We start from the raw sequence: 17,327 nt of genomic DNA on the forward strand, positions 1-17,327 counted from the left end.
TGCCGTTGACCAGCTAATTTAAATGCCGTTGACCTATACTGTGTACTACATCTCACCCCTCTCCTCTAATTTAAATGCTGTTTATCTATACTGTGTACTACATCTCAATCCCCCCCCCTCCTACTCCCATGTGCCTGCATGTGTATAATGGCACCTAATACACAGCTAGGCTAGTACCTTACCTTCCAGCTGACTGCTGTCCACACAATCTATACACACTGGTGACTCCCCCATCTAACGTAAACACATAATCTCTGTTACTGATCTTGCTATCTAAGTCTTATAGACCTAAAAGTTATAATTAAAAAAAGTAAATTAATCAAACTTTCTTTCCGTGTACATTAAATAATGCTTTTGAAAACAGACCTGAGGTTCAAGACAATATAAGGCTGCCATTATGTGTGCATGGTTTTACTTGCATACATAAGTGAGCAACACAAGAGTGTAGTACAAAAAACTTTTTTTAATGAATATAAGACTTTTGCTTTCTTTATTTTAAAATCTTTTCTTTTATTTATAAGAATTTTGACCCAAAAAAATGTCAAATAAACATATATATGTTTTTTCTGTGATCAGTTGAATATTGTTGAAATAATCTATATCAAAGTCGGTCACAAGACATTTGACTGCTGATAGATACACAAAGCTTTGAATTAAGCTTAATTTTCATATAACACACAGTATCTGTTTTCTGGGGAATAGAAATCTGCCTAACAGCTTAATGTTTTTTATTATGAATTAGTCATATATTTATCATTAGAAAATTATTTTTTTTACTATAATGATAATTGTAAAAACAGAATGGTGTATCTTACACCATTTTAATGTCATACAATCGACATAAATTAAAACTAAAATCATTTTGAATTATATTAGCATTTGTGGCAGTATTGCAAAAAATATTACATTTACATCTATGGTTATAAGTGAAACAAGTACATACATTCAGACCATGAAGTCAAATTATGGTTTACAATTTCATTTCTTCTAACATTTATGTAAACAAATGTTCAAAATGAAATATGTTGTTTGCATCTCGCTAGCTTAACAAAGATTCAACTTTGGAGGTGTCACTAAAATCATGAAATCCATATATACATGTGCGGCATGATCATTTCTATGATTAATGCAATGGCCTTGAAATCATCTTTTTTGCCTTTTCCTCAAATACATATGAAAATCATATATGAATAAAAAAAACCACTGAAACTGTATTTTCAGTACATCAGAATGAAATCACTGAATTTAATGAGACACTGTTTCATGGTTGATACCTTATTATTATTCAAATTATGATTGCAGAATTTACTCTTTGTGTTTATTCCCCATAATTATGCATGCTTCTTAGATTAAAACCACGATCTGATTTTCATAAAACAGACTGAATTCCATCATTATGATAAAAACGGACACAAACAGTGTTAAATTAACATACTTATGTTGAAATAAAAATACCTAAAAAAGCTTCTATTACCTAATGATGGCTTGAAAAGTATACATGCAAATTAAAATGTATTTTGATATTTTCAACATTTACAAAATAATTTTAAATATAGGTGGCTTATGATATTGTGTAAAATACAGATAACCTTGAGTGAGTTCAGGTTGTAAATATTAATATAAGCATTGGCTCTCAGTTGGCATTCATAGTCAAAATGAATACCAATTTGAGGGAGGCAAATTTCATGATGCGCTCTAGCTTTATTGACATTGCTAATGATGCAAAAAAAAAGTCTTTCAATCAATATCGATTAAATATGCAGGAATGAAAGAAATAATATGCATATGCACGAATAAGTTATATATAGGATACTATCCAATTGATGTTGTCAGAGTAAATTGAAGATTGCCGTAAAGGGATTTAAAGGATATGATAAATACAAGGTACACATAATAACAAAATCTTGGAGTGACAAATGACATTTTTTTGCCATTTTCTCAAAAGAAAGAGAGAAGGAAATATTTATAAATCATTGACTCATGGTCGACCCTATTTTATGATTTGCTATTTGTTTATCTATAATGAAATAAATTGTCATCTTATGATAGAGTGCTTGCATTTATAATACAACACTTTTACCTGGAATTTATAGTTGTCCAACTGGGAAATTACATGATGTGTATGATATGATGTACACCAATATCAAATTCATTTATCTAAGGAATTGCAATGTTTTTGGATTATTGTATTGCATAACGCATGTTTTTTTGTTTTGAGTAGAAGGAAATAGAAAATTAACTCTAAAAAAGTATATAAAAAATTCTATACCATTGCAATTTGACAACAATTGATGGCCATGCTGTTGTACATTGAGATTTATCATTTATGTTATCAATGCAAATCAGAATTCTTGATTTGTAACGGTTTTTTTAGGCTTAAGGTAGCTACTTTTGGAAAAACCCATGTCATTTTTTTCTAACAGGTCTTATTTTCTTGCATTTTTCATGGAGATTTCAAATCTGTAAAGATAAATGGGTGTTCTCGAACTACTTTTTGAGATATTTGAGCTTGAAATATACCATCCATGCAAATTTGCTGACCGAAAATAGAAAAATTCATAAAATCATATTTTCTGTAATATTAGGGTGAATGTAGTCTCGATCCTGTTATTTTTTTGTCCTAAATTTCTTACGATAGAACAATATACAAAACTATTTTATTTTTACAAATGCTAACTATTTTTTTTATTTCCCAGGAATGTTTCTTTACGTAACTACCATGTTTTGCCATATTTTCGCCCGTAAAAAATCAATGAATAGGCCAAAAAGGAAATGAAAACCCATGTCAATTTCACAATATTTGTATATGATATGCCCAAGGTAATATGTTTTTCAAATATCATATAACAACACGGGGTCCTCGATCAAAATTTCACAATATTGTAAGCTTGAAGTTTGTAACTCGCAACCCTACCCCCATTTCATCCAGTGTTAAGATGGGTTATATTTGACTAATTTTTGAAAATCGTGCCGCAAAAAAAACATTCCACATCAGTTCACACGTTTTTGTGATATTATATCTGGTTTATGTCTGTTTGTTTTTATGATTTTCTCCAAATTGTGTGTTTAAAGGAAATCCGTATGCGATTTTTTTAGAATTCCGGAATTTCGTTCCGGCCGGGTCCCGTCTTATGATTTATAGCGACGAAGAGCACTTCCGGTGTTTAAAAATCCATTCCCATTTACGACAGGGACCGCACAAACCTCAGAGATAGCATATAATTTTCACTTCACTGCTTTTATTTGATTTATTTAATGATTTTAAACATTCAATATTATATGTAGACAATTTTCACCTATTGAAAAAATATCCAAGTGTGATGTCGTGGCGTATCGGAAACCATTCTGGAATTCAAAACAACCTCCGCAACTTCCGGTAAAGCGTCATATGAATTGGCGCGATTTTCAAAAGTATGGACCTACCTTAAGTCTCAGTACTTTCAGTACTTTGATTTGTTACATTATCAAAGCATCTTCTTTGTAAAGGGACACCTAGAGTAGTAATGAATAAAGCACCAGGTTGAGGGGCTTCTCACCTTCAGGTAGTCCAACATAGCACTGGCATAATGCTTTTCACAACTTGCTATATAGGATAATGCCAAAAACAGACAAGAAGGTGCAAACAGGTGCTTGTTTGTCAAAGGCGATTTCGTCTACTTGCATGGGAATGAAATGTGTAATTGGTCAAAAGCTCACCTATACGAGAAAGGCCATAAAAGGTGTAGTTAAACCTGCCTTATACAAAACTTGGTCTGGTGGAAAGTCAATAGTGGCGTGTAAGGTCTGAATCATTTGCCCTAAAATATGTTCTGTGATAGGGAGACGTATCGAAATATGGGAGGCAAATGAGTTGAACCCAGATTTGCCTTTTGGACGACAAAAGCCTTTGTCGGATCCTGGTAACACGCTTGTGTGGTGAATAAAGCTATAGCAGACATGTGGAGAAGTTGTAGCTGCTAATTTCAAGTTATGAACTTAACCGGGATAGCAAAGATGAATTCAAAGCGTTCATTGAAAAATCATATAGAAGCTGCCAAATCCTGGAATACATCCTGTTTGTTGACAGTGCTAACGAATCTCCCTAAAGGATGATTTGACCTTGTGCCATCGTTTTCGAAAGTACCTTGGGAGCTATGGAGGCACTTGGATGTAAGTTTTTGAACTTGTTTACATGTTAACAAGATAAGGCATCGACTTTATCATTATGACAGCCTGGGACATGAAAAGCTTTGAATACAATACTACAACTTATTTTGCGGAGTTTGCTTGTTGATAACAGGAATCAAATCATGCTTATCCTTGAAAAAAATCATATTTATTATTATATGCCAATATTTGTAGCATTCTTAATGCGGATTTGCAATTTAACTACATTTCAATTGTACAAATAAATATATTTGGTAGAAAACTAAGACTAATGGTCCCTATGAAGTCCCTATCAGATTATTATTTGGCCATATTTTCGGAAAGACTTATTCTGATCTAACTAGAGGAAGGAAACAAAAGGGTACTGCTGGTGTCTCCATATGTGTTTCCTCAATAATCCAGGGCTAACTATCATTGTCGTTATATCCACCCCAGAAATATGTCGTAGCCAAAACTAATGACACCAGAAGATAGTGCAATTTAGTCATTTGATGTACATCTAAAGAATCGAATTTAAACGGTACACTGTGATTGATTGTGTGGCTTTGACGTGGTTCTCTCTGTAATCCTCAAAGGAAAAGACTCTGCAGATTGATCTTTTTTCCTGAAACTGCTTTCAGTTTTACTAGGAGATATAGTCAAGGGGTGTATTTAACTACAGTGATAGAAACCCCTGAACAAGGATGCTTGGTAGTGGAATTATTTAAGTTAAAACATGTTCATCTCTTGAGTAAATAGTGTTATAATCGTAAGTAACGGATAGATTTTGTTACTTGCACCTCAACTTTGCCAATGGTATTCAGCACAATACTGCTGTTTCAGGGAAAGTATAGTACTGAATACCCTTCCTGTCTGATTATCCGCACACTTCAATATAAGCTAGCGCTTACACATGTACTCTAGTTAAAGAGTATAGAACAGCCTATCAAAGAAAACAACACTCACTATCAATCTATCAATAATATTTTATTTAGGTGTCACATGTAAATATATACATAAAACGACAAAGCATATGATATTCAAAGGCATAAAACTAATATCAACATGCAGCCTTATAAGGCTCACGAGACACTTTTAAGCATAAAACTAATTCTATAAAAATAAATAAAAATATTTACATATTATCACGATAAAATTGTAAGGCCCGGTCCCACTGGCGTATAGGAAGATTTACGGATGCATTGCGCACAAAATTAGCTGATATTCGCTGAACATACGCAATATTCGTAAATCGTTCTTGTATCTGTCGCCCAACATCCGCACACGTCCTCAATTATCCGTAATGGCGTGTTTTTCCGTTCCCATGATTTTTGAAGTGCACAAAATTGTGATTGCGGAAATCAATCGCATTAGATACCAATGGATACGCTATTCGTACGCTATAAATACTCAATACATGGTTATCATATGCGCTGTATATCCGCTGTTATTCGTTGATATCCGCAACTGACAGGGATTTGCGGCTTTATAGCGAACTGGGACAGTGTGTAAAACGAATATACATGTAATACCTTGACGTTGACATCATACATATTGAGTTCAGCGTTTATTTTGTGTCTGTTTTGCATTTGATTTGATAACAATTTGCGAATGTATAAAAAAAGTGTTGCGTTAACCAAAATTTCTGTATAAATATGGCAAAAATCGACATATTTTCTATCATTTCCAGTCCGTCGAGAAGTACAAGTGTAATAATGGGTCCTCGGCAATAATACCAATGCAGCATAACAATGGTATCCAACAACATATCAATCAAATTGTTCCAAAGACAGAAAGAAAAATGGTGATTGCTTTGATTTTAATTTGAAATAAACTGGACCGTCTTTGTATCTGGAAGAGGTAGGATGAAAGATGTAGCTTGCTCATCTTTGTTCCAGTCGTGTTGTTGTGAAAAGGGAAACCGAAATTAAAGGCCAGAGCGCGCTTCTTTTATCACCAGATGCCCTACACGCACAATACGTCCGTTCTTTCGGCTACATCTGCGCAATGCATTATTAATAGATTCATAATATTTCTAAAACAATCGCAATACTTCCGTTCTGTTTCCTCAATAAAGGGTTTATATATTTGTAATTGTTTGTTACGTATCCGCATTGTTGGATAATCTTACCGATTGTACCCCTCACGGGAGAGCAGCCGTGATCGTATTCGCTTTTATTCGTAAAATATCCGCCTTTATTCGTAATAAATTTGCAGAATGTTATTAATATATCCGTATTTAAACTACAAAATTTGTTGTTTTAGCCAATTTTGTTGAGGATGATAACGAACGGCCATAATCTATTGACTAAATTCATCCGTAATTATTCCGCTCTTCAGTGGCACCGGGCCTTAACATCAAATATAATCGTAACAGATTGGCGGGAAACGTATGAATGTGGTTGGGACGATCCCTACCGACGATTCACAGAATCCCTAATTTTGGAATAAAAATAGGAAAGTAGGTTACATTAAAACATTTGAACTGATAATAAATATGATAGATTTTCATAGGTGACATTTTAAAACAAATGCAATTATTTGGCGTAATCAATCAAAACAAAACAAAAATGACTTTGTTCAGGTACATACATGTATGTGATTTAGGACGGATTAGACTTGAATGCAATTGAATAGGGATTTATAGCTATTTATGTAAATCAAATGTTCTCAAACTACATAGTTTGTGTATTGAGGAACATCAACATTTTTATATGGCATTTTTGAAACGTCACGTGCTGCAGTGCCTGGACAAAAGTACTTGGACACCTCATATTTTTTTCTATATATTTCATGTTGTTGTTTGTTTTTTTTTTAAATTTTCCTGATCTCATCTACAGATAGACGGATTTTAACCAAATTTGGTATACATATAGAATATTATCTACACTTTCAGCTCATAATATTTTCATAATTTTTCGATGTTTCGTTATCAAAATATCACTATTTTTGTGCACAGCTTCAACTTTTTGACGTCATTTCCTTCAATGTTCTTACCAAAATGGCAGCGAAAAAGTGTTACTTGTTGATAAGACAAGTTTCTAAGTAAATACATAAAGTAAAATTATGATAATATTACGAGCTGAAAGTGAAAACAAATCTCTATAAGTACACCAAATTGGTTGAAATCTGTCCTCAGATTAGGTCAGGAAAGTTCAAAGAAAAACAAAGTAAAAAAATGCATGAAATTTATAGTAAAAATATGATGTGCCTAAATAAGAACTTTTGTTCAGGTACTGTAGCTTATCAAAATTTACATTTCTTCAAGTCTTAAAAGGAACATGCTCAAATGAAATGGGTATTTCCGAATTCTAGTTGAAGGCTTTGATGTAGAAATCCTGGTAATCGAAATGAATTTCAGTTTACTTCCGTATTGCCCACCGTTAAAAACATTCTTACGATTATACAATATACTTCAACTACAAGTCAATTTTTACTCAGAAACTGAAAATTATTTTACTGCATAATACACGTATATAACAAAACCCAATAACTTACATTGTTGACCCTTACTATTCAGCCGGTTATTTTCGTGCAAAACAAAAACAAAAGTTTACAGATGGATTTCGGAGTGTTTCTCTCCAATTACTAATGGTTATACAGAAGTTAGGAGCTTTCCATTAATATACCAAATGATTTGAATTATTAAGTAAAGAAATATTTTTCTCGGAATCATCAATAAATCATCAATAAATACGAAATACTAAATTGATAATTAATTACTTTAATTATGCGTGTAACTTACAAATTTGCTATTCACATGTAACTTACAAATTTGCTATTCACACTTCACTTATCTTAAACAATCGTCGTAAAATCTGATTTCGTGGATCAATTTCTCTCGGCTTTAACACGCCCTTCTCCCCCGAAAATAACAAAATATAATTTCTCTCGAAAATAACAAAATATTTTCTCCCGCAAAATAACAAAAAGTGGTATATTGAAGTGAACATGACAAACTATTATCTAAACATTTACAAAAGAAATGTGACTAGCTTGAATGAAAATTAAGGATATTATCTACCTAATGAGAGATACATGTATATTTATTTTGGTGCTTAATCAAGACCAAAATATATAATCATGTAGTAAGCCATCATCGATACTCCAAGGGTTACTATCACTGACGTAATATCCATTTACGGACTATCTCATAATAAAACTGCTTGCAGTTCAAGAGATAACATCTGACCAATCACAGGCCTGCAAAGACTTCCTTAAGTTTGAAGACTATACAGAGAGCAACGCCCAGCCACACTGTCAATCACAGTGTACTGTTATACGCCTCTTTTAATGTACATCAAAATACTAAATTACCTAGATATAACGACAGTAAAAGTAACCTCTGGAGTATCGAGAATCGCGCTGACTGATGTATAAATTGGGCTTGATTAAACATGGTATAACAGTGCAATAAATATGAAAAAAACTATTTTGTAGAATAAGAAAGATAGGGTTTCGGTATTGTATTCGTTTCCCACATATAATAACATTTATGTGAAACAATGCAAACAATGACTAAAAACGGAACCTTGTGGTATCCCCGCAGTGTCAGCCTTAACCAGCCTATACACTGTCTACAGAGTGTCCTCTATAGGTATGATCATTGTTTGAAATCTGAGCTGTCAGTATGCATTCTAATATCTTTGAACAACACAATCAATTTGCACGATTATTTGGCCCAAATACTAATTTTAATAATTGATGCAAACTTGTCTTTAAATGACACAATATTTCAAAAACACTACCCAAAACAATCCACCGAACATTCAACCTTATAAAGTATTCATTTATTCATACAATCATTCGAAATTCCTCTTCTTTTGTTCATAAAGCTGTCACACTATCCATGTTTGTTTCCAGTATAGATATAGCCTCTATGAAATCACAGTGTTTTGCTATATCGAGGGGATTCTTTTTCTCCTTATCTCGATGTTGTATATCAGCACCAGCGATTTCCACTAAATACTTGACTGTTTCCGCCTCCCTAAACATCACCGCCACGTGAAGTGGTGTGGTTTTGTCTATAGAGTTTGAACAATTGACATCAGCATTATTGGCTGTAAGTAATCGACATATGGCCGTCTGCCCAAACTTCGCAGCCAGGTGAAGGGAGGTCTCGCCGCACATGTTTTGTAGGCAGACATCAAAACCACTAGAGATTAATGTCTCTGCCAAATGGATGTTGTTTGAAGTCAAAGCTAAATGCATAGGAGTGTCCTTATTCATGTCTTGACAGTTCACTGACGCACCTTTCTCAATCAGCGCCTTTGCGATGCGTAACTTATTTTGCTTTCTGATCTGCCAGTCCTGATTTCGAGCGCTTGTCATCCTTTCCATTGCGAATTCTTTGGGAATCGCGTCAAATAAGCCTGAAACTCCAGCAGCGATATGTAATGGCGTTCTTCCATACACGTCTGAAACGTTCACGTCGGTACGTTGATAGTTCAACAGTTTGTCAACTATATCAACATGATCAGCGCAAACAGCGATATGAAGGGGTGTGGTGCCGTCAGAAGTTTTTGCGTTTACGTCCGTCTGATGATAAAGAAGCCTGTCAACAACGTCGATAAACCCCCCGCAGACGGCAGCTTGCAGTGGGGTCGGATCAATGTACATCAATCTCCCCAATAGGAATCCAAATACTTCGTACTTGGAATTTGCCCTTTTGTCGTGTATTTCGTCGTGGAAGTTTACTTCAGTAATGGAATTAAGTAAGGTTTCAACTATGTCCCTAAAACCGAAGAATGAAGCGGCAACAAGAGACATGGACTTCTGCATATTAAGGTAACCTGGCGATAGCTCCTCTGACTTCACTCCATGTAAAACATAGACAAAGAGTTTGTAACTACCAGTCCATGCACACCAGTAGAGGATTGAGCGGATGGAGCTATCGTAATAGCTAACAATTTTCGTACTCAAACATTCATTTTCCAGAAAGCATTTAAAGAAATCAACGAATTCATCAGTACGGCATGCTTCATGTTGAACAACACTTTTAATTCTTTTCGCTTTCACTTCCTCGTAGAATCTCCAGGCTAGAAATTTAAATTGCTCCTTTTCCAATAAAACAACAAAACTTCCATCCGGGCGCTTTTGCTTAGAACGAATACGGACTCGTTCGTGGAGAAATGTGGGGCTACAGTGTTTAACAATCGCGCCGGGTATAAACTTAGAGCAAATTTGAGTCACTACCTCAAGGAGACACGGGTGCATAAAGCGGTAGGTGTCTTTACAATTCACCAGGTATAAATACGTGATATTATCAAGGGCCTCAATCAAACTTGTTGTCGAGGCTTCTGATGGAACTTCGGTTAGTTGCAATATGTCCCGGAACCTTGTTTTTCCTGCTTCATCTAGTTGGGTGATGTCAAGGTCAGCTTTGCTGATGTGGCCGTCGTTAAGCATGCACATCACAAGGGCACAGTACTTTACGACATCTGTCCTACGTAAAGACTCTACTTCGTCCTTGATATATCCAACAGGATTTCTGAAGAAGGCAGAGCCCTTTTGTCTGAAGTGAGCGGTGGAAGAAAATATCTTGCAGTAGTAAGGAAACCCATGTGGAATATTACAACCGATAATTTCCCGAATTTCCTTTTCAGACAAATCATTCACATGTCTCAGAAGAATTTCCTTTTTGACTTCAGAGCTTAAAGGGAAATCCGCTAAGTTGACAATTGCACTTTCATCAAGAAATCGGCAATCCTTGATAAGTTCTTTTGCTTCCTCTAGTATATGTGTTCTACTTGTGACCACAACACAGAGTTTTCCACTCTGCTCACTGACCAGTCTGGCTATAGTATCGAGCACAGGTCGCCACATATCCAGGCGGTACTTGGACAAGTTGGAGATTCCAAATATGTCTTCGATAAGTACAAATTGTCGTTTGTTTGGATCAATGTGGTCCTTCCAGTCGTCTGGTGTACTTGCAAAGATAACTTCATCCATTCGAACATCAGGATGCCCACTTCTTTTGACGATGTCGAGCAGAAGATGTCGAGCGAGTAAGGTCTTACCTTCACCAGGCGAACTCGTCAAGGTTAGCATGCCGTACTTGAGGAGTTGGTCTCTGGCTGCTTTATAAGCAGGGACTTCGACAAACAAGACGTCATCCTTTGTATAGCTCTCACAGCATTTCGATATGACACCTTAACAAAAACGAAAAGCAAAACTCAAAGATTATACAGATTTTCTAAGTTTAACTTCATGACACTATTTTGTCATTATACAGCTTGCAATAATGTGAAATAATATATATATATGATGCTATATATTTTGCGTGCTATTAAAGCATGCTCCACCGCTGACAAATGATCATTTTTCTCTACCAAAAGCAGATGTGTTTCCCTACAGTTTCAAGTTACTTACTTTATACCATTACCACCAGTGTGAAGTTTGAGCTTCTAATTTTACTTCAAGATAAAACTATTAAAATGATTAATTGCACCCCCCAAAAAAAATCTGTGGCACTATGTCCTATATGGAATGAGGCACCAAAATTAATTATCTTATATTATATTTTGTATCAATTAGACATAAATATATATATTTACGATTAAACAACAATTATTGTTGGAATGATGAGTATCGTTCATGCTCTGTCATCGGCAGAGCATCTTTAAATCTTTAAATAAGTTGGCACGAAAACATTTTAATTACAATGAAGATATTAATTCGCAAAATTAAATCGTCATGAAAAAGAAGGTAGCGACAGAATGACAATAGTCAAATTAATGCGAAATAAACCAACCACGCGACATTCTGCATTTGCTTATTACAGAGTTATCTGCCCTTGCGGGTAAGTATTGATTGTGGCGCCATGTGTTTGCGAGCGTAACGTCATACTTTTTGGAAAAAATCTTTACCTACCCGCAAGGGTATGTAATATGCAAATACAGATGTTAGAATAATGAAAATTGGTTAGGCAACGTACCGGTATATTTATGATCGCTGATCTATTTCATTATTAATATTTCATATTTCATTTTAAAAGTAAACCAGCACAAATAGAAATAGAAGTAATCACCTTTCAGACGAATTTCTCTGTCAGCTATACGAATATTGCACGCATCACCGGTATGCTCTCTGTATAGCACGTGACCCTCATCCAAATGCTGATTGGCTGTCTGAAGGCTGGTGTCACCCCTTGTATTGATGCACAGTTCACTTTCATCCCGATCACCTAGTCGGAAAGAAGATATTGAAGGTATTTTTTATTTCCAAATAGATCGTTTTCTAAGAATTAATATGTTTATACTAAAAAGAACTTGTATCTGCCCAACATCCGATTGAATACCTGACAGGGCTACAGCAAGTCTACAAGGAAAACACTTAAATAGATAATTGTGTAATTACCTTTTTCCTGCATGGCTTCATTTTCCCGACTTATCACCGAATTTTCAGCTAACACGATCATCTGGTCGGACGCATGAACGATCCCCTGTGCAGACGCCTGATCGGTTTCTTGTACAGGGACAGACGTTTGATCGGTCTCTTGCATAGGGACAGACGCCCGATCGTTCTCTTGTACAGGGATAGACGTCTGATAGGTATCTTGTATAGAGAACTGTACAGTCGCCTGAATGATTTCCTGCCCTGACGCATCATCATGTGACAGTTGTTCCACACTAGCGGTGCTGACAGTACGTCCAACTTGAAAAAAAAAGATTCCTTTTGATTACATAATATTTTTGGCAATATTATTGCAAAATAAAAGTTTTTGCTCACGCAAATATATATACCGTATACCCGGTACGCGTTAACAATTCGCGGTCGTAAATAAAGATAAATATTAATATTTCCGTTTTCTCTTCGCTTTATAACCTTATCGAGCGGGGAATCGTTTACACTTGCGTAAACGCAAAGGTTGCTGCGCACACACACCGGAACACTCACTTCAGCAAGTAGTGTGAATGCGCATCCGATTAGGCCTATGATATCTGTATTGATAAAACACCGATATAATGAATGTAATTGAAATCTTAAGTTATATCAAAGAAAATAACATATTCATGAAATATTGTATGAATGGAATGAGAAAAAAAAACAAAAACAAAAAATCGGAACTGCATTTTGTGTACTCTTTGAATTTCACAATATTTCCCCACAAAATGATGCCAGCCTTTTCGGAGATCCATCAATTGACTAGCTGTTAGAACAATCGTATATTGTTGAAGAAAACGAAGTTTTACTTCATTTGAAATTTAAATGTAAAAGGTCAGTCGAAATGCAAAATTAAGGAATGACATTTATTTTGTAAACAACCAAAATTAAAAATCAATATAGTTGAATATTGCTTAAAGTGTATGTGGGGCAAAGAAGTAATTCTAACAGTGTGGATAGAATATTGTCTAATTTTCGACGCAATCGGTTTCATGAACATTCCTTAGCTTTAAGAAATTTCTTCACTTAATATCAACCTTAGGAAAACATTACTAAAGTTAGAGAAATATAATATTAAATTAAGGAGCCTTCATTAAAATCTCTTATGCTTTCCTATGGAGAATTCAAGTTAAGGGATTCCTTTCATGTAAGGCGTGTTCATGAAACTGGAACCTTGCCCCTTGCCATGTCAGAAAAGTTCAAATTATATGCATATGCTTATATTATTAAAAAAATTCTCAAAACAATATTTCCGCGACAATAATGTAACTGCAACAATAGCATATCCGCCGCGACAAAAACATATCCGCGACAATACCATATCCGTGACAATATCATACCCGCATCAATACCATATCAGCGACAATACCATATCCGCGACAATACCATATCCGTGACAGTATCATACCCCCGACAATAACATATCCGCGACAATAACATACCCCCGACAATAACATATCCGCGACAATACCATATCCGCGACAATAACATATCAGCGACAATAACATATCAGCGACAATAACATATCCGCGACAATACCATATCCGCGACAATAACATATCAGCGACGATAACATATCCGTGACAATATCATATCCGCGACAATACCATATCCGCGACACTAACATATCAGGGACAATAACATATCCGCGACAATAACATATCCGCGATAATGCCATATCCGCGACAATAACATATCCGCCGCGACAATAACATATCCGTAACAATATCATATCCGCGACAATAACATATCCGCCGCGACAATAACATATCCGTGACAATATCATATCCGTGAAAATATCATATCCGCGACAATAACATATCCGCGCCAATACCATATCAGCGACAAAAACATATCCGCGACAATACCATATCCGCGACAATAACATATCAGGGACAATAACATATCGGCGACAATAACATATCCGCGACAATAACATATCCGCGAAAATGCCATATCCGCGACAATAACATATCCGCCGCGACAATAACATATCCGTGACAATATCATATCCGCGACAATACCATATCCGCGACAATAACATATCCGCCGTGACAATATCATATCCGTGACAATATCATATCCGCGACAATACCATATCCGCGACAATACCATATCCGCGACAATACCATATCCGCGACAATAACATATCCGCGACAATACCATATCCGCGACACTAACATATCAGGGACAATAAATATCCGCGACAATAACATATCCGCCGCGACAATAACATATCCGTGACAATATTATATCCGCTACAATACCATATCCGCGACAATAACATATCCGCCGCGACAATAACATATCCGTGACAATATCATATCCGTGACAATATCATATCCGCGACAATACCATATCCGCGACAATAACATATCCGCGACAATACCATATCCGCGACAAGAACATATCCGCGACAAGAACATATCCGCGACACTAACATATCAGGGACAATAACATATCCGCGACAATAACATATCCGCGAAAATGCCATATCCGCGACAATAACATATCCGCCGCGACAATAACATATCCGTGATAATATCATATCCGCGACAATACCATATCCGCGACAATAACATATCCGCCACGACAATAACATATCCGTGACAATATCATATCCGTGACAATATCATATCCGCGACAAAACCATATCCGCGACAATAACATATCCGCGACAATACCATATCCGCGACAAGAACATATCCGCGACACTAACATATCAGGGACAATAACATATCCGCGAAAATGCCATATCCGCGACAATAACATATCCGCCGCGACAATAACATATCCGTGATAATATCATATCCGCGACAATACCATATCCGCGACAATAACATATCCGCCGCGACAATAACATATTCGCCGCGACAATAACGTATCTGCGACAATAACATATCTGCGACATAACATATCCGCCGCGACAATATCATATCCGTGACAATATCATATCCGTGACAATGACATATCCGCCGCGGCAATAACATATCCGTGACAATAACATATCTGCGACAATAACTTATCCTCCGCGACAATAATATGTCCGCGACAATAAAATATCTGCCGCGACAAAACCATATCCGCGACAATAACATATCCGCGACAACAACATATCCGCCGCGACAATATCCGCCGCGACAATAACATATCTGCGACAATAACATATCTGCGACATAACATATCCGCCGCGACAATAATATGTCCGCGACAATATCATATCCGTGACAATATCATATCCGCGACAATGACATAATCGCCGCGGCAATAACATATCCGTGACAATAACATATCTGCGACAATAACTTATCTGCCGCGACAATAATATGTCCGCGACAATAACATATCTGCCGCGACAAAACCATATCCGCGACAATAACATATCCGCGACTATAACATATCTGCGACAATAACATATCTGCCGCGACAAAACCATATCCGCGACAATAACATATCCGCGACAGTATTTTATCCGCGACAATAACATATCTGCGACAATAACATATCTGCGACAATATTAATCAGCCTAAACAAACAGGTCTACAGACAGGTATATAGGCAACAGTAAAATCTACTTTCAAACCGAGAATCCGTTTGCTGTAGTCTATTTAAGGCTTGCGTTTTATCAACAGGTAGCTTATATAATTAGATATAAAGACGTGACTGATTTTGTTGTCAGGGAAAAGCAAGAACGACCCTTGTTGCACTAATTTTGTGATGATCAAAAAAAAATCAATACCATTTTTCATTCGATCATTAAGTACAATAAATGTGCTTGGGTATTTGATGGAATGACAGAAATATCAGCTACATATCTCGGGATATGCCTACTAGTTGACATTATTTGCGTGTCATATTCGTCTACCACCCGTCTGTAAACTCGTAACAATAGCTTTAAAGATGAAATAGTGGTATGCCGGTTTACCCGAGGCGCTCTGTAGTAGAATCAACAACACTTTTTCAACATGCTATTCACCATCCACCTTACCTCCTATGCTTTGTAAAGACTTAGATGTTTGGCGTATTTTCAAGGATAAAATTTGCCAAAACTTTTATGCTTATAGTATTTCAATATTTATATTTGAAGAATTCAATGGCAATCAATAAGCGCGCAGCCTTCGGCAACAAATGTGTCTTTTATTCTTTTTTTTGTCAGCGTTAAACTTACTAGAGTCCACAACTGTACATGTGCCACACAACTGTACGCAAGTGTAGCGTGGTATCGCCGTCTTTGCTTATTACAGAGTTAGCTCCCTTGCGGGTAGGTATCGATTGTTACGTCCTTAATTTGTGAGCGCAATTCACGTCGTTTTCTCCGAAACGTATGACGTTACGGTCGCAAACACATGACGTCACAATCAATACCCGCAAGTGTTGATATCTCTGTATTATGCAAATTAGGGAGGTGTCCTATTGCGATACTTACCTCTCGACGTAGGAGGGACCTCAGGACTGGGTCTATCCTCTCTGACGGACTCGTTTCTGCTATTTGAGCTGTTACCTCTAGACGTAGGAGGGGCCTCAGGACCGGGTCTATCCTCTCTGACGGACTCGTTTCTGCTATTTGGGCTGTTACCTTTAGATGTAGGAGGGACCTCAGGACCAGGTCTATCCTCTCTGACGGACTCGTTTCTGCTATTTGGGCTGTTACCTTTAGATGTTGGAGGGACCTCAGGACCAGGTCTATCCTCTCTGACGGACTCGTTTCTGCGATTTGGGCTGTTACCTTTCGATGCTGGAGGGACCTCAGGACCAGGTCTATCCTCTCTGACGGACTCGTTTCTGCTAATCGGCTGTTACCTCTCGACGTAGGAGGG

At 36.5% G+C, this 17,327-nt stretch overlaps 1 protein-coding gene across 7 annotated transcripts in view; it reads right to left on the minus strand.

Moving 5' to 3' along the window:
• Nucleotides 1-6,923: 6,923 nt before the first annotated feature.
• Nucleotides 6,924-17,327, minus strand: part of LOC138307763 (uncharacterized) — a 30,182-nt gene continuing 19,778 nt past the window's right edge. For all 7 annotated transcript variants that reach the window (XM_069248629.1, XM_069248631.1, XM_069248632.1 and 4 more), the window contains 3 exons: nucleotides 12,484-12,780; nucleotides 12,155-12,310; nucleotides 6,924-11,276 (listed from right to left, as the gene is read on the minus strand). In XM_069248629.1, the coding sequence (XP_069104730.1) occupies nucleotides 8,953-11,276; nucleotides 12,155-12,310; nucleotides 12,484-12,780 (2,777 nt within the window). In that variant the 3' untranslated portion in view covers nucleotides 6,924-8,952. The remainder of the gene's footprint in view (nucleotides 11,277-12,154; nucleotides 12,311-12,483; nucleotides 12,781-17,327) is intronic.

The sequence above is a fragment of the Argopecten irradians genome, chromosome 14 (assembly GCF_041381155.1).
Source record: "Argopecten irradians isolate NY chromosome 14, Ai_NY, whole genome shotgun sequence".
Classification (NCBI taxonomy): domain Eukaryota; kingdom Metazoa; phylum Mollusca; class Bivalvia; order Pectinida; family Pectinidae; genus Argopecten; species Argopecten irradians.